A 25,005-nucleotide genomic window follows, 5' to 3' on the forward strand; every position below is an offset into this window, starting at 1 on the left:
TAGAGTCACAGGCATTTGAGAGCCACACTGTGCAGGTGCTAGGAACAGAACTCTGCAAGAGCAGCATTTGTTCTCAACCCTGAGTCATCCCTCCAGCCTCTCGACCATATTTTGAATGGCAGATGTCCCTTACCTCTGTCACTTTATGGTATAGCTTTCCAGTATGCCTCAGAATCTAATGCCTGGATCTCAAGACGCGTTCAAGTCTAAGAGCTGCTTCTATAATTATGCAGGTTCTTAGACCAGCTCCATAACCCCTAAATCAGAGAATCTTACCTGCAGAGTCTAACGGTCTGCGTTTTAACAAGTTCCTCAGAGACTGCCTACTTGGGTTGCTTTTGAAGATCATTGGTTAAATTTTGAAGAGCTTAAGACACACACACACACACAAACAAATACAAACCCACACGAACACACACATGTGTCCATGCATGCGCACCCATTTAAATTCAATCAGTGAATTTTTTTTCCTCTTATGTCTAGGGACTAGACTCTAGACCAAAGCCCAGACATATATGTCAGTGGTTGACATATAAGACCCACTTGGCTGCTCATCCAAAACCAGGTTTTCCCTTCAGCCCAGATTCTTCTCCTCTACTAACTGTCAACAAGTTTTCTCACTTCCCCTACCCCAACAATAGCACATACACATACCATGAAACAGTTAACTAAGAAACTCTTTTTTAAAAAAAATTTAAAGAGAAAAGTTACAAAGAATTTTTAATGGCTCTGCTATCTCTTCTCCTAAGAAATTCAAAGCATCCCAGAGGTAGAGGGAGTGATTCTCACGTTATCCATCCTATAGCCTTGTTGTACAAATAAGACTGTGACTCCATGAGGTATAAGTAGTTCCCTCTTCTCACATTAGAGTTGAAGAAACTGGTACACGGGTATGTGAAATGGAATGTCAGAATTAATGGTGAAGCTGAGACTGGGCATCAGATGCCCTTGAAGCCTGCAGTCACACAGCTCAAAAGCCTACTGATACACTAGGCTAGGGATGGGCTTAGCATTCTAGAATAACTTCCATTGCTCACTGAGACAAAGCAAATTTCAAAGACATTGGTCTCAGCCCATTTGTGGCCAGACAAGTTCCCTGCCTCCTCTACTCATGGGCACTGTCCTGCTTACAGCTGTGTCACTTGCTAGTGAGGAGGCTTCATAGATTGTGGCACTACAGAGTCACAAGCATGTTCTCATTTAGTGTCTCAAGACTATGCTTATCCCCACTTTTAAAGCTATGAAATCCAAAGCTCAGAGGAAAAGGAAATATCTTCCCAACTGCTAGAGTTGATGGTTAGAGTTTGATCTCAGCACCTGTAGGCCCAAGCCCAGGGCCCTCAACAAGGCTGGCATTTCTCTTTCTCATCACACCCAGAGCAACAGGAGTATCAGGGATTCAGGCTCTGAAATGAGAGCCCATTGGGTTCTACTCTTTTGGTATAGTTCACTCTTACTTAACCACTTCTTTTACTGAATTCTTCAAGAGTCAAAGCTCCAACAGAACAGTGTTGGGATTTAACACAATACTTTCACGTTGTCTCAGGCCTGCCCAGACTATCGAAAAACATCTTCTAACAATGGCAATAATAGACAGTTGTCATTTGAATCACCACCCAGCACCCGCCTCCACTTTGGTAGGAGGAAACATGAAAGCTTCTACTGCAGTAGCCAAGGAAGCCAAATATCCCATCTTCAGCCCTTGAATGCTGAAGGAAACGATTTGTGACCTGGGTGTTTCCACTTGAGTGTACCTTTTACCTTCATTCCAGCCATGTCAAAAACACACACACACACACACACACACACACACACACACACACACACACACACACACAGAGAGAGAGAGAGAGAGAGAGAGAAGGAGAAGGAGGGAGAGAGAGGGGGAGGAGGGAGGAGGGAGGGGAGAGAGAGAGAGAGAGAGTCACACCCATACTAGAATAGTATTAAACAAAAGAGGTAGGAATAATTATGCATTATTTACAGCAAATCTTTGATCCCAGAAGTAGCCATATAGGCCCCTCTGTAGGGTCAGGTCAAGCTGTGGAGCAATCTTGTACAGTTCCCACCTACCTTTTGAGCTTCATTTTCTAGATGACCCCACCCACAACCGATGGACAAACATGCTTATGGTTCAGGAACTACAGTGAGGTTGTAATCAACTCTATTTTTTCTCCAAGCTTCCTTCTCTCCTTTCTACAGAGATGAATTATTTCTCTGCTGCCCCTCAGACCAGAGGCTTCCTCAGACTTACACACAATGGTCCTTTCAGGATCCTGATTGAGTTAAATGCCAATGCTCAGTCTAGATCTCATCTTAAGATTCTTGGAGAACTGAAAAGATCGCTCAGTAGTTAAGAGTGCTTGCTGCTCTTGTAGAGGACCTAGGTTGGGTTTCTAGTACCCATATAGAAGCTCGCAACTGTCTATACCCCCAGTTCCAGGGTTTTCAATGCTTTCTTCTTTCTTGGGCACTGGGCATGCACTTGGTGCATACCTGTATGTGCTGACAAACACTCATAAACAAAATTTCAATCTTTTTCAAAAAGATGCTTCGGTTGGTTTTGTATTCCAGCCAGAAACAAACAGTGAATTCGCCCGCATCCTGGCTTATGGAACTCCCTAGGGCTAAGCAATTATAGTGCTGATGTAGCTGAAATGAGGGTCCAAGCTTAGTGGGAGCCTAGGATTTCCCAGCAGCTATGGTCACACTGTTCTGTTACATCAACCAGATACCAGTGCTCTGCGAACAGGCAGGAAAAAGCTAGGACAGATAAAAGGGACAAGAGGACATGCTATTCAGTCCTCTTTCCCTACAGGTGTCCCCACAGGCCAGGGTTTGACACCTCACTCCCAGTATCCACGACTAAAATGTCTTATCACACCCATCAAGTGGTTGGTCTGCTTGGGTAGGACCTCAGCTCACAAAAGAAAGGAATCAGAACCCAGCCAATGGGGAATGTCTGTGCTTGGTTGGAAGTAGGGCGTCGTTGCAAAAGAAGCAGTGCAGCTTGTCCTGTTCCCCGCCCTGGTCCTGCCTAACCTCCATTTCCACACACATGAAATAGTTCATTTAGAGGGCCATAAAGATGAAACTGTGTCCTTCTACCAGATGGAAAGAGAGGAACACAGCTGTTTGCCCACTCATATGTGCACAAGGGGAGTGAGTATCCATAGAACAAACTCTTATCACGTTTACAGTTGTCTAAGGAGACCAGAGATGTTGTCTTATCATTGGCACTCTCCATATTAAGACATTTGTACCTGACTTTGGGAAATCTGCCATAGACTGAGACTGTGTCTTCTCTCTGTTCTTGCCATGTCCTCCCATTTCCTCATATGTCACCATTATAGCTATAAACAATAACCACATCTTTCTAAGACACAAAGGGGACACTGCCCCGTCACAGATAATCTTCCTCCTTCAGTTTTCTCCTCTTTGCTGCTCCCTATAAGAGTATAGCTTTCCTTTTCTACAATTCTGCTCAATAAATGAAGAATGTATCCCACTCCTATAACACGCCCTGTGTGCCAGACAGGCTGACCACACAAGAAGTAGCATGGGTCCTGAGCTTGGATGGGAGACCCAGTTGTCTTTCTTTCTGTTGTGTCTGCTTCCTGATGCCTCTTTCTCTCTCTTCCACAGGTCGATTCCCAGGTATGGCTCACTGCTGTCCTCACTGACTTCCCTCACCTCTGATGCTGCCCCTTGGTAAACCGATATACTTTTCCACATACCCAGGTCCACAAGTCCATCCTTGCTGCATCTTGAATCATCAGTCAGCTTAGCGTCTCCAAACAGGTCAACAAACTAGGATTCAGCATGGATGGTTTGGCATCTTGGTATATGGCTAGACCTCACAGAATTTTCTCTTTGACATCCAAGAGAGTCCACAGCTGTAAAAGCACCCTAACGCATTAGATCCTCATAGAGAAGCTTGGTCCAACTGGTTGCTGTATATTTAAGATGAGGGCAGTAGTAAGGGGTATCTAGGAATGACCTTCAGATGTTTGACTTAATCCCTAAATCTACCATAAGCCAATGCTTACAGGCTTCATATAGCTTCAAGGCATACCCTTACCTCTGCTCATAAGCAAATAGATATCTTTTTTTAATCCAATAACCTGACCTGACCTGATCAAGTAGTGATTGGAAAGAAAATGTTGAAGCCTATAAGGAAAAACGGAAAGGGACAATGAAGTTCAGAGGGCCTGACCTCACAGGCACAGACCTGGCCTTGCCATGGCTATGAACTCTGCAGTAACTTTCCTCTCTATTGCCAAGAGGAAAATACAATGTGTGGACAAGGAACAAGATGGTGCCATCACCATCACCATCACCAGCAGATAGTAACAGTGCCCCACCCCAAAGCAGTTACAAGGCCCCAAGAAGTAGGCAGTGTCTAGCAACTCCAAGAGCAGAGGGACTCAAAAATCCAGACAGAAAGTTGGCAGCAAAGAGGTAGGTCCCTTAGTTATGGCCTAGGCAAAAAGCTGGGGCTTAGAATCTGTCTGGGTCCCTCATAGCCCCACCATAAGAAGAAAACTTAGAAGGGCTCTGAGGGAAGCTCTCAAATGAATGGAATGGCTCAGATCCAGTTCTCTGAGCTGGAGAACACAGCACAGCAGGGACCCAAGACAGAAAAGGGCACAAACTTTGCTACTAGAATAACCACCAGCTCTGTAGCTGCGCGACCCTGGATCTGCATGATGCCGCCCCTCTGAGTACTGGACCAAGGTCTCCTTCCACTTCTTGGTCACACTGCTCACTGCCACTGAGCAAGTCCACTCTGAGCAGAGCTTATAAAGAAAGGTGATGGGGGTTGGAGAACAGCTGGTAAGTAGGGCTATAGAACCTAGCTTGTAGGAAGAAGGCTGTTCACATCCCCCTGCACACATTTATACTTAGTGCCAGAGGGCATAGCAGCTCTTTTGGAAGAGAACCGGCCCCATCATCCATTACTTCTGTCAAAAGGACCTAAGCACACCAGGTCCCCAAGCCCACAGGGGCTGCTCTTGAAAGGAGTAAAACTGCTTTGGGGGGTTCCACCTACCCTCTGCTGTACACCCAGAACAGTGGCCTATCCCCTGCCTAAGACTAGCTGCTATCTCCTGATAGAAGCTTCCCCATTGCCCTTGTTCTTCCCCCAAGGCAGAGCCCATCAATAACCATTTCATGCTGCATAAGCATTCTAAATGGAATCACCATGCTCACACATAGTAGGAAAATTTGTTTAGTAAGGGTTTTTATTATATAATATGTATGTGACATCTGGTAATAGGAATTGCGTTATATTTATTGTTTTATCTGTAAGAAAATTTGAAATAAAAGGGAAATGATTGAGACCCATTATTTTCCAATGAGAAGGAATCCCGGGGCTCTTGCTGGGGAGATGGGAGCAAGGGAGAGAAGAAAATTCAACCCTGCAGTTGTATGGCAGCCTATGATTAAAGTTTTAGAGGAGACGTAGCTTTGGGGACGCCAGAAGAAATTCAACACTGGAACAATGTCACCAGTTCCCGTGTCTTGTTTGCGCATAAATAAGAGAGAAAACCAGAACCCCAGGATGCTATTAGATTAGTGAGATTAAATTACCTGTCAAATTTTCGTGCATCCACTGTAGTGTCTGGGATCTGCCGAGTTCAGCCTTCTGACATTGCAACATGATTTTGTCATCTACAAATGTAATGGGTCACACCCATAGCCGGGACTCGTGTGACCACAGACAACAGATGGGACACACCTGGTAGATAAGATACCATTCTTTGGGGTAAGCGGTATTTTAATTTTGAATCTGAGTCAGCACCATCTCCTTTTCCAGGGCTTATAAGGCTGTTCCAGTGAGCAGAGAAGGCTCTAGAAAGGAATCACCTGTCCTAGCCGCTAGGTCTTATGTATAGGAGAGGCTTTCTCACAATAATCTTATTTCTTCTAGTTCCAGAAGTTCCAGAAAAGACTGCCACCTGCATTTTTCTCCCAATTCAGAGATGCTGCCCAGGGAATAGACTATGTAACCAAACGCAACTTCACAAAGTCCTTCCACCTGAGTCCTGGGACCTATGTAGTAGTTGCCTCAGCACACGGGAAAGAAGTGGAGTTCCTGCTCCGAATATTCCTCAAAATGCCACGCAAGGACAGGTATAGAAGCACTAGGGTCCTGAGTGTTTTAGTCTACTTCAGTGTGTCTTTATGAGCAGTGGTTTGTTAGACCATGGTGTGCCAGGGACACAGGATGAGACTTGCTCTTGAGATGCTAACAACAATAGGGAATGAGAAAGTCCGTGAACCAGTAACGTGACCTCAACAGCGATGTAAAACCATACAAAAGGACAGACTGGAGGGACTGCTTCTGGCCACAAAGACTAGGAAAGGCTTCTCAGAGTAAACAGCGCTTGAGCTGGTCCTTGAAGGTAAACAGAAGTTAATAACTTCAAGGAGAAGACCATACTCATGGGCAGAAAGAGCCCAAGAAGAAGCAGGGACATAGTGGAGCCTTGGGTTTGTTGAATACGTGCTGTCAGTCATGTGCACAGGAAAATCATACCATGTGTTATGTTCACTTGTTTGCAATATGGCCAGAATTCAGGGTAGACCAGGAAGATGGACTGACCGGAAAACAAGCCTTGATTCTAGACGGCCTTGAATGTTGTCATGGAACAGATTGGGGTCAACAGGTCCTGTCCCCCTGAGCCTGAAGCAAGTGTCTTAGAGGTCATATAGTCATAGTCATAGAGGTCTTCACAGCAATGTGTAAGGGCCATCACTGCCAATTCAAGATGGACCATGAGTCAAAGGTCATCTGCACCCTGGCAGTAAAGTCACCACCTGTGTGCATCTCAGTATGAGCAAGTCAATGGTGAGAAGCTTAGACCATGCCCACCCCAAATGAACATATGATTATCGTGTGTCTGCTGACGTGGCTGCCTTCTTCTCATCCTTGCAGAAGATAATAGGTGTCATTGAGTGCCCTCCACAGGTAGACTTCTGGGAATACAGTGCAGGTCATTTTTGTCACACTGTTTCCCTGGTTTTCTAGGAATCCAAACAGCAGTTTCAACCTCAAAGCCCTCAAGGTAGGTGTGCAGGTCTTGCTTGCTGTCTTTGCTACCTACATTGCATCCCCCAAGAGCTTCTTTCTCCTTCCTGGTCTTGTTATGACCAGGGAAAATAGAGACAACCTGATAGGTTATTTATAGCTCTAAGAGGTGGGGCAGAAGAGAAGTCCAATCCTCCGAGACCAGACTGGACCCAAGTATCTTCCTTCTAATAAACTTTCGTTTTCAAACCCCCTTAAATTCGATTTCCTTTACCTCGCCCCTGCGACTACCAGGTGACTCTACTGTCTTAGATTCAGGCAGGCTGATTGCTTCCTTCAGTCAGTCCAACTCTTACTAAAGCAAGGTTGTACCGGATGAGTGACCTCTTTCCCAGAAATTTAATGTAACTCTTTTCCTTTTGATGCAGGGAAGTCTTTCAGAAAACGAATCCCCAAAAAGCAGTTTCCACAGATATATGGATCAGGTATGCTATCTAGCACCCAGGGACCTCACCATGGCAGGGGGGAAAGTGCAGGGACAGAGACATCTCTAGTCACTTATCAGAATGCACAGGGCAAAAGGGACTTGATCATATTCGATGCGTCCTATCCCTGGACCGTCCCCAGATGTTCTGGTTGCCAAGCTCTGGAGACAAGTGATGTCCCAATGTGGGTGGAATCCCATTGGAACATAGAGCTGAACAAGGCGAAGATAATTATGAGCTGTGTGTAAGGGATATAGTGTGGCTTCAGCCTTTAGACAAGCAGTTGGCAGAAATCTTTCTTTCTCTGGCTCTGCCATTCCCCCACCCCAAACCTGGCACTGTTCCTCCCTGGAGCTGGCCAGCTTCAGAAAGCCCCAACAGCTCTCCTCCTGCCAAGCCACCTATGTGCACATGGGGCTTTCCTAATGGTTTAATAAACTGTTATAAAGAACTCCTTGACTCCTCAGGATAAAAGAGCTGCCAATGGTTCCGTGGGATGGGCCTTTTACCATTAATAACAGTGTCGGTGTGGGAAGCAGCAGAAAATGATATAGATGATTCTGTGTACCGTGGGCCAAGCAAAGACTGAGGGAGGAAGGATGCCAGCCGCCCCTGCCTCTGTACTCAGAGGGCTAATAGCATGGTGGTATCTCTGAGGTAGATTGGACCCACACACCAAAAGGAGAGAGGATAAATGGAGAGTATGGCTGGAATGAGGGGTGAATCTTGGAAAGAGCAGCCCTTCAGCACTTGTCCAGGATTCAGGCCAGCTCTCACTGGAATGAGGCTGACCCAGAGGACCACTGTCCCTGTCTGTGAGTTCCCAAAGGCAGAGAGACAACTTCATATGCATTCCTTGTCCCCAACCACCGATCACTGTCCTTGGCCCAGAGGAGGTGCTCAGTCATTTCTGTCAGATTGAATTAAGACAGATTAGCTCCCCTGGAGCAGATGCCTGAGCTTAGGTTAGCTGTTCTGAGGTGGCCATCAAGACCTGATTAGGATGCCTGAGACCAGGCTTCTTCAGGGCAGGTGGTATATTTTCGCACAGGGCCATGCACCTGTACTTCTAAAATAAAAATATAATCTGTCGTATGATAGGATAGCACAGACTCCCTAATCAGAACTTTTCTAAACAACAGCCAAATGTTTGGCACCCTCTAGAGTGACTGTTAGCTGGTATTGCACATCGGACAGAATTAGAATAAGACAGATGGGGCGTTGTGCCTAGGTCACCTCATGGCAGGCATCCTTGAGCAAGGCACCCCTGGCACCATCTTGTACAACCTACACACCATGCTCAGAGGTTGTGACTCCTAAGAAATTTTTAAGCAAAGCATTTCTCATGTACTCGCTGTATCCTCCCTCCTGGTCCCTCACATTGGTTTTAACTAGCTTTATTAATACGGTATTTACCCATTGATACTAGTCGCTTTTATTAGTCATGGAAGTGGTGAGGGCATAAACAGGCCTGGCTGTCAGAAAGGAATCGTGTGTTTGGGCTCCCAGGTTAGACAGAGCAGATCTAACCACCATCCTTTATGAATTCAATTGGCAAACAGTTTCCAAACTCCTAGGGCATTTCCCCCAAGTACCCCCACCTGCGAAGCTTTGATGCAATTCTGGGGGAACTTGTCTGAGCAACCACATTGTCATGCTTGCCGTTAGTTCTGTAAATGCTTCTGACATGCATGTAAATGCTATGCATGACAGAGTGTAGAGTCCAGGTCCACATGTGCCCTAGATGTAACATGGAGAAGGCAATAGATGTGGGCCAGGGTCAGTTCAGTTGGCTCGTGGATAATCCCATGAAAGTGAATCCTCCTTAGCGTATTAACTACTGTAAGGGGTCAAGATTCTTTGGAAGAAAAACTCGGTTGATGGTGGGCACATAAAGCCAACTTCCCTGATCTTCCCAAATTACGAGGTTAGAAGAATGGCCCAGCATCAGACACAGGCAGCTCAGAGTCTATGCTTCTCTCTATGGGGCCTTGCAAGAACAGGATATGAGGCTGCTCTTTGCTTTGGGGGAAAGGTGGTGTTGTCAATGTTAGGAGAAGAAGGGACAGTGTGTGGGGTCTATGAGAGCTGGTATCTATGATGGGCTATTCTCAGAAGGCCCCAGGAAGCACTTTCTGAGACATGGACTAAAAGCCTAACTGCCTGAAGCTGTCATCAAAGGTACTACCCACCAGGCTGCCCAGTGCCTGTCTACAGGGAAAGGCCAAGGCCATGACCTCACCCCGAGAGCAGGCCTAGAAAATGTCCTCTTAACACACGACTGTAGTTGCTTTCAGTTTTTAATCTAAGGGAAGCTATAATACCTTCCTTTTTTCCTTAGTACCCAAAAGACTAAGTATTATACTATATGATAGAAGCTTCTAGTAGCTCCTGTTGTCACACACATACATATACAAAGTCATCACACATCTCATGATCTTTCTAAAAGTAGCAAATACACTGGTCATCCTGATACCATCCTCCTAGGAGGTCCCATAGTGCCAGTCATGATAAGGGGAGGAAGAAACACCTGTCTTGTCCAATAATAAGTGGAGGGAGGCAGTGTGAGGGAGCCCAGACAGGAGCCTAGTGTCAGGACCAACCATCGTGATGGATACTCAAAGGAGGAATTACAAACATGACCAGAACCCAGGGCAGGCCCAGGACAAAGAGCAGGCAGATGTGCTATGGAAAGGAAGGGCTCAGAAGTCAGAGAGCTGCCACAAAATTGGAGGGATTTTTTTTCCTTGGCTCCTGATTTCCATCTCACAACCCATTTTCCTCCTGCACTTTGGACCAGGGGCTAGACATTGATGCCAGCCAACTTCAGAGCCTTCTCAACCAGGAGTACCTAATAGGTATGTCCTCTTAGAAGCCTGCTGTCTCGCCCCTTATCTTCATGTTGCCATCCTCAATGACACTTCAGTCTTCTCCTTCTTCAGGGCCCCCAGGGGACACTTTCTCCTTGGACCAATGCCAAAGCATCATGGCACTGATGGATGTATCCTTTGTAATCACCCGCTCCTGCAGCCCTAGGAATCCCCCAACCCCTGTGGGCTTCCCTGGGATTGGAATTATATACCAGTTCACTCCAGAATCGTGCTTATCATTGTAGCCATAGTATTAGTCACCACTCACTGGGAATCATAATGAAGTGTATTTGCAATGCTTACAACAGTCCTGCAACTGCTGTTATCCCATTGAACCACGGAAGACCCAGGGGCAGCAGAGGTGAAGTATTTTCACCCAGCTTACACAGCTAGTTGGGGGCTATGCATGGGTTTGAAATAGAAGTCTAAGCCTCCAAGTTCCACATTCTAACCTCAACCTATGCTACCTTCTCCAGTCGGAGCGATTTTCCCTTCACCCTTTCCTTCAACACTGAGGTAATCTTCACTGCTGGGATTCCTTATTCAAAAGACTCTCTTAATTTTAAAAGCTAACCACAGAGAACTCACAAGCCTTCTTGGTCTGCAGTGCACAGTAGTGGAACCCCTTTTAGCTCACACGGCGTTTTTGTACCTCTAAGCAACGGTCTTGAGACAATTCAGTGGCTAGCCTAGTTTCATGGACATAAGGAACAGGACCAAAAATCAAACTTTCATTGCTTTTGCTCTCATATCAACACCCTCTCTCTCCTAGGAGCCTCCTTCTTCTATCTGACCTCTCTCCCTCCGGGCAGGAGAAACACTGGCCACATAGGAGGGATCCCAAGCCTGGCAGCTCCTTCTCGGGCTGTAGCTGTCTCCAGAGAGAGACAGATCACCCCTCTTTCACACGGTTAACAAGGCTCGATTGTGAATTCGAAGCCAGCCATTGTAGAACAAGAAGGCTTCTTGATGGAATCATAAATCAGCCCTGTCTCAGCTGGCTGTGGTCTGGAGTCACTTGAAGACACAGAAGAATCCAAATGGCCCTTGCAGCCATGTGGCCGGGGCACCCAACTGAGGAGGAGGAGAAAGAGGTAGAAAAGACCTGTGCCTTATACTGGGGGACTGAAAATAGAGCCTCCCCTGGGGTCCAGTGCTACAGTGCTGTGGTAGCTCTCAGAGTTCAATTATTTTTCCCTGAATTAGTTGCCAGTCAAAAAGGGGGGCAGGGGAAGCATTTATACACAGGAAACATTCCAGCGACACAGGGCCCAGGGATGGCACATTTACTTATCCACACTATTTCTGGATTTTCAAGGCTCCTGCATATTCCTCCTTCCCTTCCCCTGCCAGGGAGCCCAGCCAACTGGTGGTTGAGGGGGCGCTCTCTCTTCTGCTGGATATAACTGAAATTGATGCCTTGTTCTCAGAGATCTTTCCTTCTAACCATACATTTTGTTTTTGGAAAACAATTCCAAACCAGGTCACCTTCAGATAGAGTGGGAGCCAGCTGGCAAGGGGCCAGCATGGCACTGGGTTACTAGCTGAAGGCTGAAGCCGCTCTGGCTTCATTAGCAGGACAAACAGCTCCCCTTCCCATTGCCCCCTGGACTGCTTTGCTCTTAACTTGTCCTCCAGCTGAAAGTGAATGGGCGGCTGGATCGGGAGGAGTTTGCAAGACTACAGAATCGCCTGATCCGCTGCCAGGTATGGTCACATTCACTATGACATGACTAACACTCTTATTTAACCCGGGTGAGCAAATGGTTATTGGGTGTCCCACACCAGGGTATGAAAGGATGGGAAACATCACCCTGTCCTCAAAGTCACCTCATATCTTGTTTTGGGAGACAAACAGACAACCGAGACCTGAAGTGCCAGAGTGGCAGGATGAAGAATGTTCTATGAGGCTGGGGAAAGAAGTTATCTTGGACAGTGTCTAGAACTGCCATGATATATATTGAAACACCCATTAGTCAGAACCCATCTCTTTCTACATCAATGCTTCTGTGGAAGGATCTACCGAAACAAACACAGTTGGCCTACGGCCTGGGTATGGCCTCTATTGTCCTCAGGACAAAGTCTGAATGCTTCAAAGCAGCACACAGACCTCCTTAGTTAAGTCTCTATTTTTAAGTCCAGAAGAGGCCATTTTTACTCATCCTGCTTCCTCTGAAACCCAACTTTAAGATGACTTGCTGTTTCCTACAAATGCCAAGCCTTTGTTCCTCTGCACCCCCTTCCTCTCCCATCCCCATGCTCTAAGCCTGGCCAATGCTCATCCATCCTAAGAATGTAGGCATCTTCAGACATGCCTTCCCTGCCAAGCCTTTCTTGCCAGTCCCTACGACCTGAGTCCTCACCTTCTAGTGAACACCTGCAGGGCAAGCCACATTGTGTGCCTTGGTATTTTGCACTTAAGAAGAACTTTTTCTTATTTTAAAAGTGATGTGTATTGATAATAGAAAACATAGGTGGGAAAAATAAACCTAAAAAAGAAAACATTAGCTTGCCAAAGGAAAGTATTAAGACCCAGTTAATACAAAATAAAAGTATAATCGGGCCAGGCATGATGGCACACATCTGTAATCCCAGCAGTTAGGACGCTGAGGCAGGAAGATTATGAGTTTAAAGCCAGCTTTGGCTAGAGGAAACCCTATGTCAAATAAATAAATGAGTGCATAAATAAATAGCATAATCAGTCATATACACGTATACAAACTGCTTTAAAAAATAAAGAGCACCAATATGTCATATAACTAATCATGTCACCATCTCTGAACATTTTGAAAGGCCAAATCAGTAGTCCTATGTGGCTATGCCAAGATCCTTGACAGGGCCAGGGCAGGGGGCGGGAGGAATTTGAGTTCTTCTCAGACAATAGAATGTTTGACAGGAACTTCCTACCATTACATTGCTGGGTCCTCCAGGGCAAGCTCTTCCCCATGTTCATCTTGCCCACCAGAGACCTCCACAGTGTGTTTAATATAGCAGCATTCGGAATCGCCCAATAATGACGTAGCTAGTCAGCTACTAAATGAACAAGGTTGTGTAATAGAAACCACTTGGTGTCTACCTTCAACCCTACCAGAAACCAAATAAGGCCAAGAGAAGGCTCTCAAGCCATCATCCTACAGCCACTGGCCTACTCCCACCCCCACTGCCAACCCCACCCCACAGTTGGCCTTGCCTTGCATATCTGGGATTTGCTATTTTGACGTGGAAGAGCCCCTGTGAGCCAGCAGCATATAGATGGCAGTCGGGCACTCTCTGCTCAGTCCTGGGCAGCTGCCCATTTAATCCAAGACCAGGTCTGCACCTGCCAGAGGGTTAATTTCCCCATCTAGGAAGTGTGCTGCAGGTCAGGGTTACAATGAGCATTATGTAGAGAGAAAAAGTCTCCAGAAAATGTAAGAGTCAGTACAACAGTGGGTGCTGCTGCTATAGTCACTACCTCTTGCACCCATGCTTGGGCCAGGACACAGTTCTAACCTGCTTCTGGCCTTTTCTATGTAGCACTCGCTAATGCACAAGCGAGGGGATTTGTATGTGAGCATGCACACTTAGGAATCAGTGAATGATAAGCACACAGGTATTAGTAACTGATCTGCACTTTATAGATGTTTGCTCATTGGCTTCTTATAACAAGCCTAGGAGGTGGGCACCATAACTAGCCCTGTACCGCAGATGAGGAAACTGAGGCCTAAAAAGATGTGGTAACTTGGCGAAGGTCAGTTACAGAGCTGGTCATTGGTTGAGCTGGAACTTAAACCACAGCATTAGGAAGGTTGGAAAGCGCTGCTATAGAGAGAACTTGTGCTTCTCCAAAGACAGCTGAATGTCCCTTGTGTCTAAGGGGAGAAGAAATGGAAACTAGTTGGGGGAGGGGAACTTTAGGCCCAGTTGTGAGCAAACTGATGGACTTAAGGAGTGTGGCCATTCCTGCTTGCCCCTTCCCTGCTCTACCTCTCTGTAAATTGGTTGGCTTCTCGAACACTTCAGTAAAACCTCCTCTAGAGGTGAGGAATAGACTTACAGGACCTCTCCCATCCACATCCTCCATCCTCACAGCCTTCTTGCTTCTTTTCCCCCCTCAGCATGTTTTCCAGAACATCCAGAGGAGCCAAGGGGTTCTCCGCAGCTCGGACTTATGGGAGGTCATAGAGAGTACAGGTAACTTGGGCCCATGAGCCTGGATGATAGAGGGCTATGGGACATTGTGAGGCCCGTATTTCCAGCATGACATAAGCAAGGCAGGCATGGTGAGACTGGGGAGCTGGGAGAAAGAGAGCTCTAGCTCATGTGACCTCCCTTAGCTACATCGACCATGATGGGCTTCCAGCAGCAGTCTCAGATCTGAGCTCCCTACCGACAGACTGAGCAGTCCTGTACCCATACATGTCTTCAGCCACCTTTTCTCTCCAACCCAGCTCTGACTAATGGGGAAAGAGGGGGAGGGGAAGCGACATGGGGTGGGGATGTACAAGTCTGATAACTTACAAGGAATGGGGCTCATCTTCCAAAAGCTTCCAGCTCATTGTCTGGGTTTTCAGAGTTAAATACCCACAAAGCAGGATGGGGATCTTATTTCTCTCTCTCTTCACCGAAGTTTCAAGGCTAGATTAAACCAAATGGCATGTGTTGGGTTCAAGTAAGCACAAGCTTTCTGTCCTGGGATAATAACGATACCTTAGGGTGCTAAGTGCTTCATGGTTGACCAAGAACTGTTCACTTCATCTTCTTTCATTGTCTCCACTTGGCTGAGAACTGGGAAGGGCAGGAATCATTACCTCCACTTACCTGTGGGGAAGACATCACAAAAAGGTTACGAACGAGATGGCCACCTTCCTTAATAAGCCATAGAATCATGTTCCCCCAGGTTAACTCTGGAGATAGTGCCTCTGTAATTCTTCTTCCCATGCCCCTGGCATAGAAAGTGGTAGAAATACAAGACACTGTTCTCCGTTTGAGCATAGATCCTCTCCTTAATTTTGATTGTCATCAGCTGTGCCCCAGCATCACGGGTCCACAGTGTAGCAGAAGGCTGAGATGTTCAGAGCTGAGATGCCCTCAGGTGCCCCGTGTGGCTTGCTAGAACTAGGAAGCTGCCCCCACATTTCTGATTCAGGAGGTCTGGGGCGACTGAAGAAGGCACATTTCCAGCAAGTTCTAAGACTTGCTGCCAGATAGCATCTGTGGCTGACACATGAGGCCACACTTGGAGAACCACTTAAAGATGACATTGTCAAAGGAGCCTAATGACCACAGAACAAAACAAAGGAGTGAAATAGAGACCACTTCCAATTCAGCTCAGAAGCAGGGCAGGTGGCTATGGGGAACACTCAAGCCCGATCTGAAGGCATTTGCCTCCTATTTTATCAGCTTTACTACAAAAATCAAATGTGCCTCTAGCTACATGAGGCCCATGGGCCACCAAGCTCATCCCTGCCTAGGTGGATCAGCTTTCAAGTGTCTGCCTGCTCACCGGAGCAACAACTGCTGGCCATTCTTCTCTTGTCACCTGTGTGGTTGGTGCCTCCCTGGAGCTTATAACTAAAGATTCAAACGACAAGGTCAAAGAAAGAGGGCAAGATGCCTATCATCTTCCCAGCTGAGGCAAAGTTCTGAGTTGTGATCTCCCTTCTGTGCCCCAGCCTTCCCTGGGATGAGCACATTAGAACTGAATCTCCCTCTTTCACGGAGACCATGCCTGCCAACATTAGAAGCACCTATATATGGGACTTGCAGAGAGTCATGACATTTAGATGGAAGATACTTTAATACAAACACCAGCAAAGAAAAACCTGGCAGAGTCAGGACTGAACTAAAGCCCTTAGGTGTCCTGGCACCTCTATACTACATGAGGATTATCTAATTATTGGGAAAGACAATGTGTTTTCAGAGGAGTAGTCAGTGTTTTGAGTCTCTTGAGTTGTTTGCTAGCCGAGCTGCAGGCGTGTGATGTGAGGGCATAGCAGCCAAGACTTAAAAGGAGAGACCCTGAGTGAGGTGGGCCTGGCTGACATGCTTGACTTGAGTGGGGATAAGAGAGACAGCTAATGGGCAGCCTTTGCTGGTTTCTTGAGACTCACAAGGCAGAGGACCACCCCATCTTCAGTCTCCTCTCAACTCACCAACTCACCTTCCCATTCCAGACTTCCTTTCAGGAGTCCTCCTCAGCAAGGAGCTGCTGAGTCGCATGACACTCAGGTACAGCGATAGCTCTGGCCGGCTCAGCTTCCCCAGTCTTGTCTGCTTCCTGATACGGTTGGAAACCATGTCAAGTAAGTGGCCCTGGGGACATTCTGTAGACATTCAGCACTGATGCCCTAGAACCTGAGTGAAGAAACCAGGCTGGTGTCCTGCCTGAGACTCCCGTGATATAAGAGGGCCAAGGCAGTGAGACTTTAAGTAGTGTATGGCAAAGAATAGGGCAGAGGGTGAGGCCAGCAAAAGCCTTACATAGACTGCTGTGAGATTCAGGTATGAAAGAAACCAGTCGACCAAGAAGACTGGAAACCTCCCCAACCAAAGACAACATATAATATATAGTACATGCTCAGAAAGAAAAAAAAACCCATAGTATTATGCAAATTATGATGTAATTGGTGTTATAGAAACAACATAGAAAGGTGTACTATCTTCCTAGCACCAGGCCATTGAGCGTCTAACCTTCCTCCAAGTTCTGGCCTACTTTCTCCCTTGAAAGTTGTCTTACTTTACTGTAACTATGATCAAATACTCTGACCTAGGCAACTTAAGGGAAAAGAGGTTTATTCTGCCTAAATAGTTTACAGTCAGGGAAGTCAAGGTAGCCAGACTTTGAAACCACTGGTTATGTCCCATCTCTAACTGGGAAGAAAGCAATAAATCCATGCTTCCATTCTGCTCCCTTTCTCTACTTAACACAGTCGCAGGATCCCAGCTAGGGAATGGTGCCGCCCATGGTGCTCTTCCCACTTCAATGAATACAATCAAGATTCTTCTCCATAGGCATGCTCAGAGGTCATTTCTTCTGGTGACTCTAGACTCTGTCAAGTTGACAATTGACTCTGCCCACCATCACAGGTGTATATGCTTTCTTAATAAATTCTCCCTGCCTCTGCTCTAATCCACATGTCTGTCCAGTACCAGACTCTGATAACCACCAATGACAGTACTGTTAACTGTGTCCCTGTCTTTCTAGAAAGGAAGCACTCCTTTCTGTCCCTATATCCAAACTCTTTTCACCTCCTTACCCTACTCAGGAACAAGGTAAATGTAAATCACCCTCTCCAAGTTATGTTTAGAACCAAATCTACTCTTTAGTTATGCAGTAGAGGATTTCACTCTGCACTGAAAGAATTTTATACAAGTGAATACACGTGGGCCGAAGGTCTTTCTTCAAGCTATAAAAACCCAAAGTTGGAGGCCAGAGGTTTCCACACATTTAAGCAGAATAGCTTTTTTTCTTTTCAATAAAATTTTATGTCAGGCCCCAAGCCACGGAGCAGCTCAAAACAGCTGTTGGGAATGAGGGAAAGATAGAGTGGGGTGCAGAAACACCCCTGAATCCTATCTCACTAGCCATGGGACACATCTGAAAAGCCCAAGGCTCCTAGCGAAGATGGAGAGAATACAGCCCTGAGAAGTGAAATAGAAACTGAGCTCTGAAATAGATTAGGGAGATCCTAACTGTGCCCATTAAAAAAAAATCCCATATCCCACCCCGCCACACACACACACACACACACACACACACACACACACACACACACACACACACAGCAAAGAAAATGGAAGCGAGGTGTGTGGTGTGCTGTCTGGAATGGGAGAGATGAAGACAACCATATTTGTCTTGGGAGAGCCCTGAGCTGCCCCCACAAGAAACAGAGGGAACAGAGAGGAGACGAGAGGAAAGGCACATTCTGGGAACAGAGAGGCTGATGACAGCTAAGCCAGTCTAAACCTTTCTTTATCTACCCTAGAGGCATTCCGCAACCTCTCCAAGGATGGCAAAGGCATCTACCTGACAGAAATGGAGGTGAGGCACCTTCCCCCTCCTGGGACCAGGCACAGTCCCAGCAGGCAACATTCTCCTGATCCAGTTCCAAGGGGCATTTTTCTCCCTGGGGTATTGAATAGTCCATCAAAGGCCAGCCAGGCTGGGGAGGGGAGGCTGCCTCCAATTACTGCCTTTATATATTGCAGGCTGCCAGGCTGCTTTAGGATCTTGGCAGAGAGATTTTATTTTTTTCCAATAGCTTAATAAAGCAGAGGATTATGTGGGAGTCATAAATCCAAAAGGGAAGTAAAGAACAATCCGCCAAGCTCACTGTACATTAAGCCTGAATTTTAGAGCCACCTAACCAGCCAGCTGGTCAACTCGTCTACACCTCTCTCTGCTGGGCTATTTAGAAAATGATAGGTCCCTTCCAATTGCTCAGCTGGCAGAGTGGACGATTGTAGAGGAGTTGCCTAGAAAGTAGGGGGAAGATGTGTTGTGACGGAACGCTGGGGGGGGGGTGGAATTAGCTGGAAAGGGGTGTTGATACTGAACTGAGATCGTCTGAGATGGTGTATGTCTGCCCTGTTCCGTATTTAAGAATTGGTTCCATGGGGCTGGGGCTCAGTCAGGAAGAAACTAAGTACATAAGCTTGAGGACCTGAAAATCCATAGCACACACACACAAACCCAGACATGGTGGTACAGGCCTCTAATCCCTGAGCCCCAGAAAGGTGGGGAACAGGAGGATTCTGCGACTTGATGGCCAACTAGCCTAGCCCAATGGGTAAACTCTAAGCTCAATGGAGTCTCTTTCTCAAAAAGTAAGGAAGACACCTGGTGTCAACATCTGTCCCCCAACTCACATATTGTACATACACATGCATCTGCACATATGAAGACTCACACACCAGAGAGAAAGGAGGGGGAAGAGAGAATGTTTGTTCTAATGATGTTTCTTTCTCAGTGGATGAACCTGGTCATGTACAGCTAAAGTGTGAAATGCAGCAGAGCCCTCTGGACCAGGTAAGACACAACAGCATTAGCGTCCTTTGTCCTTCCTGTGAACATTTCCCCACTTTCTGTAAGAATGGCATTAGACTCCCTGGAAACAGCTGCTCAGAGACTTCAGAAAGTGTATCTTTAGGAGCCAAGACCTCATTGATCCTTGCTCCCGAGTTTCAAGGCCAAATGCTGAGATTTCGTCCAGACACGTTCGTGAAGAGAGCAGTCTGAGAGTTGTGAATGAGAAATTTACAACATTTAATTAATGTTCCGGGTGATGACTCACTCCAGACAGACTAGAAATGGTGAGAATAGGATATGATGGAACAACATGAGCTGTTGACCTTGGGGGAAAAGGAGAGCCAGCCACCGCAGCTCTACCACTGCGTCGCCGGCTTTGGGCAGTGGTAGAAACGGGTAATTATCAGCACCTATGCTTCCGGCCTGTGCTCAGCAACACACACATTGCCATTCCCTCTTTGACCTTTATGGAACACACCAGAGTTACAGAACGTCTACTGTCTACACCAGAACGTCTACTGTCACAGTGCCCAGTCCTGCTATAGCAGAAATTCTGGCTGAGTGTTCTAGAATCTGAGGAGCTTGTGAGTTTGTGCCCCTGCTGTCTGGGAATCTTCACGTGCTATGTATCCCTTACGTTAAAAACAAGCATACAGTGCCCTGGAAATTTCTATCCATGTGTTCATAGAAATTCTACTCCCTGGACCTCTGCAGAAAATAGACAGACAGACAGATAGACAGACAGACAGGCTAGACATGCCAGAACCTGAGATCCTTGAAGACATTTCCTTTGACTGACCCAAAGTCTCTGTTCTTCAGTTATCACTGTTGGTTCTCCATGCGACAATCCTGTGATAAATACCCTCTCTGTTAGTTACTTGTTCCTATGACAAAATGCCTGACAGCAGTGATTTTCAGAAGGGAAGATTCATTTCTGCTCATAGTTGAAAAAAAAAAGGACACAGTAGGTAGAGGCAGGAGAAGTGTGGTGGCAGGGTAGCTGGTGCTTTGCATCCATAGTGAGGAAGCAGGGAAAGAGGAGCACTCATAGTCACCTGGCTTTCTTCTTCCCCCGCCCTTTTTCTGGGATGGTATCCCCCAACACACCCAGAACACGTCTTACCACCTCTTTCAGTACTCTCTCTCGGACACACCCAAAAGTGCACCCCACTAATCCCATAGGTGTGTCTTACTCCAATCAAGTCGACCATCAGAATTCACCACCACACCCTCTAAAATTCTGTTACTTCTGTAAATAGTACTTGATAATCTATGAATCATGTTGAAACTAGGAGAAGGGTACTCTGCATAAAGATGTAAGATGTAATATTTAAGCATCAATACTTCCTGATGAACATTTGATGGTTGCTAGTGATTGCAAATCGACAAGAGTCATTTTTACTCAACTATATTGAATTTCCCTTTCACTCCTTAAAGGAGGATCATTTCCAATTTTATTGTGCCTAGCACAATCTATATATGTTTAATGTAAAGAATGATTCTTTAGTTTTCCCTTGAAGCTAATTTGGCTGACAGGGTCTACACTTTTGAAACTTTAAGGTCACTGGATTGTCTCTCTTTACTGGCTTTTTTTTTTTCAGTCTCCTGTTCGGAAGGCTGAAGGAGGAAATATAAGTCGCATAGGTATTTCATATGTATTTATCTCTCTCGTTAAGGCTGATCATTACCTCAACAGTGTTCCCTCTTCCTTGCTTTGTCACGCTTTGACATCATAACGTTGTACGTGTCCCTTCACACATGGCTCAGGAGTTGCACTGAGGAAGTAGGGACAGGAAGATGAAGGAATTCTGCTTGAAAATGTACAACCCCTCCTGCTTTGGTAATATCCCTCCTTCTCTCAATGCTACACAGCATTTCCCTCTGGGGGTGTCCTGTATCCACTTTTGCAGGGGCCCGATTGAATGAACTCCCTCCTCTACCTTCTGAATGCTAACGCCTCCCTCGGCTTCTCTATGCCTCATTCACGTACGTGTATCTTTTGAATTTCTCCCAGCTCACAATCCCTTCCAGCTACTGCTGCCTCTCTCCTCTCTTCCCATTATAGCCAAATCTCATGTAGGAATTAACTATCTCCACGTCCTCACTTCCTACCCTCTCTCCAAACCACTTCAATTTGGATTTCTTAGAAATCATCTGTCTCCCTGAATTTCGCATTGGCTTTTGATCTTATTGTTCTGTATCCATTCACATCCTTCAAATCAATTTCCTGTATCCAGAGTTACGCTCTTAAAAATTCAAACCCATTTACTGCATTCCAGGTTTAAAACCCTTCAACATCTCCCCCTCTTCCTGTCCAAGGCAAGTCTAGAGTCCTTAACATCAGTCCCTGGGGCCTGGACCATCTGCCTCTGCCCATCCATCCGACAACTCCTTGTTCCTTCATCTACCCCCACCATACCTGGGTAATTTATTACCATCTGCGCCATTATTCCTAGCCTTGGCTCTCAGACATTGCTGTCTGATCTATCCTGGGTTCTAGTAGCCCAACACTTGCCCTTCCTTGCTGTAGCCCAACTGGCAGCTTGCGTAAAGTTTCTCACATACCCTTTCCCCCAGTTATAAAACTCATCACGTAGATTGCTTGTTGCCAATTTCTTTCTCTCATCATTAGTGAGGTCTGTTAAAATGCAATTCACACTGGGCAGTTTATGCACTTAAAGTATGGCGTCCAAGCTGGGCATGGGGGTGCACATCTAGAGAACTTAGAGCACAGGAAGCAGAGGCAAGATGATCACAATTTCCAATCCAGCCTAGGCTACATTGTGAGTTCCAGGGCAGCTACATGAGGACACACACACACACACACACACACACACACAAACACAATCATGTTGTATTTGTGGTTTTAGTATAACTGTAGGCCTGCACTTATCCCATTCCTTTTGTTGTAGGTTATCCCAATTATATAATTTTAGAGCATTCTCGTCTGTATATAAAGAAACCTCCCACTCCCCCGGCAGTCACTCCCCAGCCGCATCTTCAGTCTTAGGCAAGTGCTAATCTACTTTCCCGCTCAGCAGATTTGCCTGTACTGGGTGTTGCGTTGTGTGAGGAGAGGAATCCAGGAATGGCCCTTATTCTTTCACTAAGCAAAATGTTTTCAGGGCTCACCCACGTTAATTCTTTATTCCATTTTAATTCCAAGAATATTTCATTGATGCTACACACCATATTTGATCCAACAACCAGTAGATGTTGAATTATCTCTGCTTCATGGCTAGCGTTAATATTCATACCGTGAGTGTTTGTGGGTGAGCGTTGAGATGGACGTATGTTTTCACTTCACTTGGTTACACAGCTAGGGGTGTTACACACTTCACTTGGTCACACAGCCTGGTGGGTCACGTGGTAACTCTGAGTGACATTTTGAGGTGCTGCTTGCCTTTCGTAACTTCCTACCAATAATGAATGGGAGTTTGAACAGCACTTGGTGATCTTTGCCTCTGAGGGTTTGAACTGGTACCTCACTGTGGGTTTGATTGGCACTTCCTGGATATCAAATGATGCTGAATCTCTTTTCCATTGGTTATGGGCTACTTGTATGTTTTCTTTAGAGAATTCTATTCAAATCCCTTCTGCATTTTGAAACTGAGTTATGTATATTTTAGTATCTTCTTGTTACTGAGCTCTAAGAGTTGTTTTCATATTTTAATTACTAACCTTTATCGTGTTATTTGCCAATTTTTCTCCTGTTCTTTAGCTTGTCTTCTCAATTTTTTACAGAAAATTTATTTATTTTTCAATTAAAATGGTTTTCATATATTTTATCACATTTTCCCCTCCCCCAACTCTTCCCAGATCTTCCCCTCACCCCCTGCTTTGCGTTTCTTGTGAGGATTTTATTTTGTTTTTATCTTTTTGATTTTGGTGGTATCATTTGAAAGTTCATGGGCTTCTAAGTCCGATGAGGTCTGCGATGTCTATTTTTCTTTATCTATACTTTGGATGGGTCACTGTCCAGCCTTGGGTCACAGATGTTTACTTCTGCTTCTCAAGGAACACGTTGTTAATGGCAATTTAGCTTTTGTCCTTTAGACTTTAGAACTATTGTGAGGGTTTCTTTGTTCGGTTAGCTTTTTTTGCCTGTGCAAAGCAGGAGTCTAGTTTTATTCCTTCACATGTGGACATGTCTGCTCTTCTCTGCACCCATTTAAAGATATAAATTGTATCTGAAAGTAGTTTTATTTTCTATTTTCCAAATTGTATCCACTTATCACTTTGGGTTTTTGTCTTGGTTTGGTTTGGTTTGGTTTGGTTTGGGGTTTGGGGTTTTTACCCTTCTTCAGTGACCCTGGATAGGGTTCTACTATAGTTCTGAACCAATATTTAAAAAGCAAACAAAGAAACAGACAGACAGACAGACAGACAGACAGACAGACATTCTTATGTTCCTGATCTTGGCAAAGATGACTAGTCTTTCACTAATCCATATGATGTTAAATTTGAAGGTTTCTCTTTTTAGGGGGCAGGAGTGCAGTGCTTTTAGTGTTACAACAATACTGATTACCATTGTCCCAATTTTACAATTGAGAAAGTTGTTCAGCTTGCAAGGCTGGCTAAGAGTGAGGTTGAGGTTTAAAAACTAGGTCTGTGACTTTCGTATTTTTCTATGGTGCTTTTCCAGCTGTGATTCACAGTGGTTGATTATACTGTGTTCCTGTCTACTCTTCAGAAGCATTGCATGCAAATTTCACTCAGAAATGAGTATGTCCAAGACCGTGCACACTTTCGTGAATGATGGGTGTTTTCTTCTCTTTTTATTGTTTGAGAATTTCATACATGCATATAATGTATTTTGATCAAATCTATCTCCCATTGCCTCTCCTATAATTCCCCCCCCAGGCCTCCCCAAAAGTCTGCTTAGTGCTGTCAATGTGTGTTTAGGTGTAGGACCATCTACCGGAACCTGAATGGCCTCCCGGGGAGCATGTCTCTGAAGAAAACAGACTCTGTCTCGATCTCCCAGCAGTCTGAGAGAGTCTCTCTCTCACCACTTGCCAATAGCTTCTTAACTAGAGGTGGTACTTTGTGATGACTCCATGTTGGGATTTGTCTGCCTTGACCTTGCCCAGGTCTTGGGCATACCATCACACCTGCTCTGGGTTCACATGCACAGCTGCCCTGTCGTGTCTAGAAACTGGTATTTCAGAAAAGCGCTCTGCCCGCTCTGTGTTTTACATTCTTTCTGCCCTCTTGTCTGAGATAATCCCCGTGCCTTGGAGGGAGGGTCTGTGATACGGATGCCCCATTTAACCTTGAGTTTTTAATTAATACCATCCATCAGGTTAAGGAACCTCCTCTCTGCTTGTAGGTGCCTAATACTCTTTTAGCTGCTTGCTTAATGACTCCATCTCCTGCTAGATGCTAAGACTGGATCTGTCTTATTTGTTTCCACCTTAGCACAGAGTAAAACGTTGGCATTCAGTAACCATTTCCCAGGTGGCAGAAGAAATTGTGCATTCGTTCGTAAATTTTATTTTAATTAAAACATAATTACATCACTTCCCTACCTCTTTTTCCTCCCTCTAATCTCTCTCTTGTCCCACTCAAATGTACGGCTTCTTCTTTTATTATAATTACATA

The 25,005-nt window shown here is 45.7% G+C and overlaps 1 protein-coding gene across 1 annotated transcript in view; it reads left to right on the forward strand.

Moving 5' to 3' along the window:
- Capn13 (calpain 13) overlaps positions 1 to 25,005 on the forward strand; it is a 72,524-nt gene that overhangs the window by 44,654 nt on the left and 2,865 nt on the right. Inside the window, exons 11-21 of the mRNA XM_032908939.1 lie at positions 3,646 to 3,657; positions 5,936 to 6,138; positions 7,037 to 7,073; positions 7,465 to 7,521; positions 10,322 to 10,379; positions 10,464 to 10,522; positions 12,030 to 12,098; positions 14,489 to 14,564; positions 16,547 to 16,675; positions 18,359 to 18,414; positions 19,343 to 19,401. Coding sequence (XP_032764830.1) covers positions 3,646 to 3,657; positions 5,936 to 6,138; positions 7,037 to 7,073; positions 7,465 to 7,521; positions 10,322 to 10,379; positions 10,464 to 10,522; positions 12,030 to 12,098; positions 14,489 to 14,564; positions 16,547 to 16,675; positions 18,359 to 18,414; positions 19,343 to 19,369 — 783 coding nt within the window. The 3' untranslated portion in view covers positions 19,370 to 19,401. The remainder of the gene's footprint in view (positions 1 to 3,645; positions 3,658 to 5,935; positions 6,139 to 7,036; positions 7,074 to 7,464; positions 7,522 to 10,321; positions 10,380 to 10,463; positions 10,523 to 12,029; positions 12,099 to 14,488; positions 14,565 to 16,546; positions 16,676 to 18,358; positions 18,415 to 19,342; positions 19,402 to 25,005) is intronic.

The sequence above is a fragment of the Rattus rattus genome, chromosome 7, assembly GCF_011064425.1.
Source record: "Rattus rattus isolate New Zealand chromosome 7, Rrattus_CSIRO_v1, whole genome shotgun sequence".
Taxonomy (NCBI): Eukaryota; Metazoa; Chordata; class Mammalia; order Rodentia; family Muridae; genus Rattus; species Rattus rattus.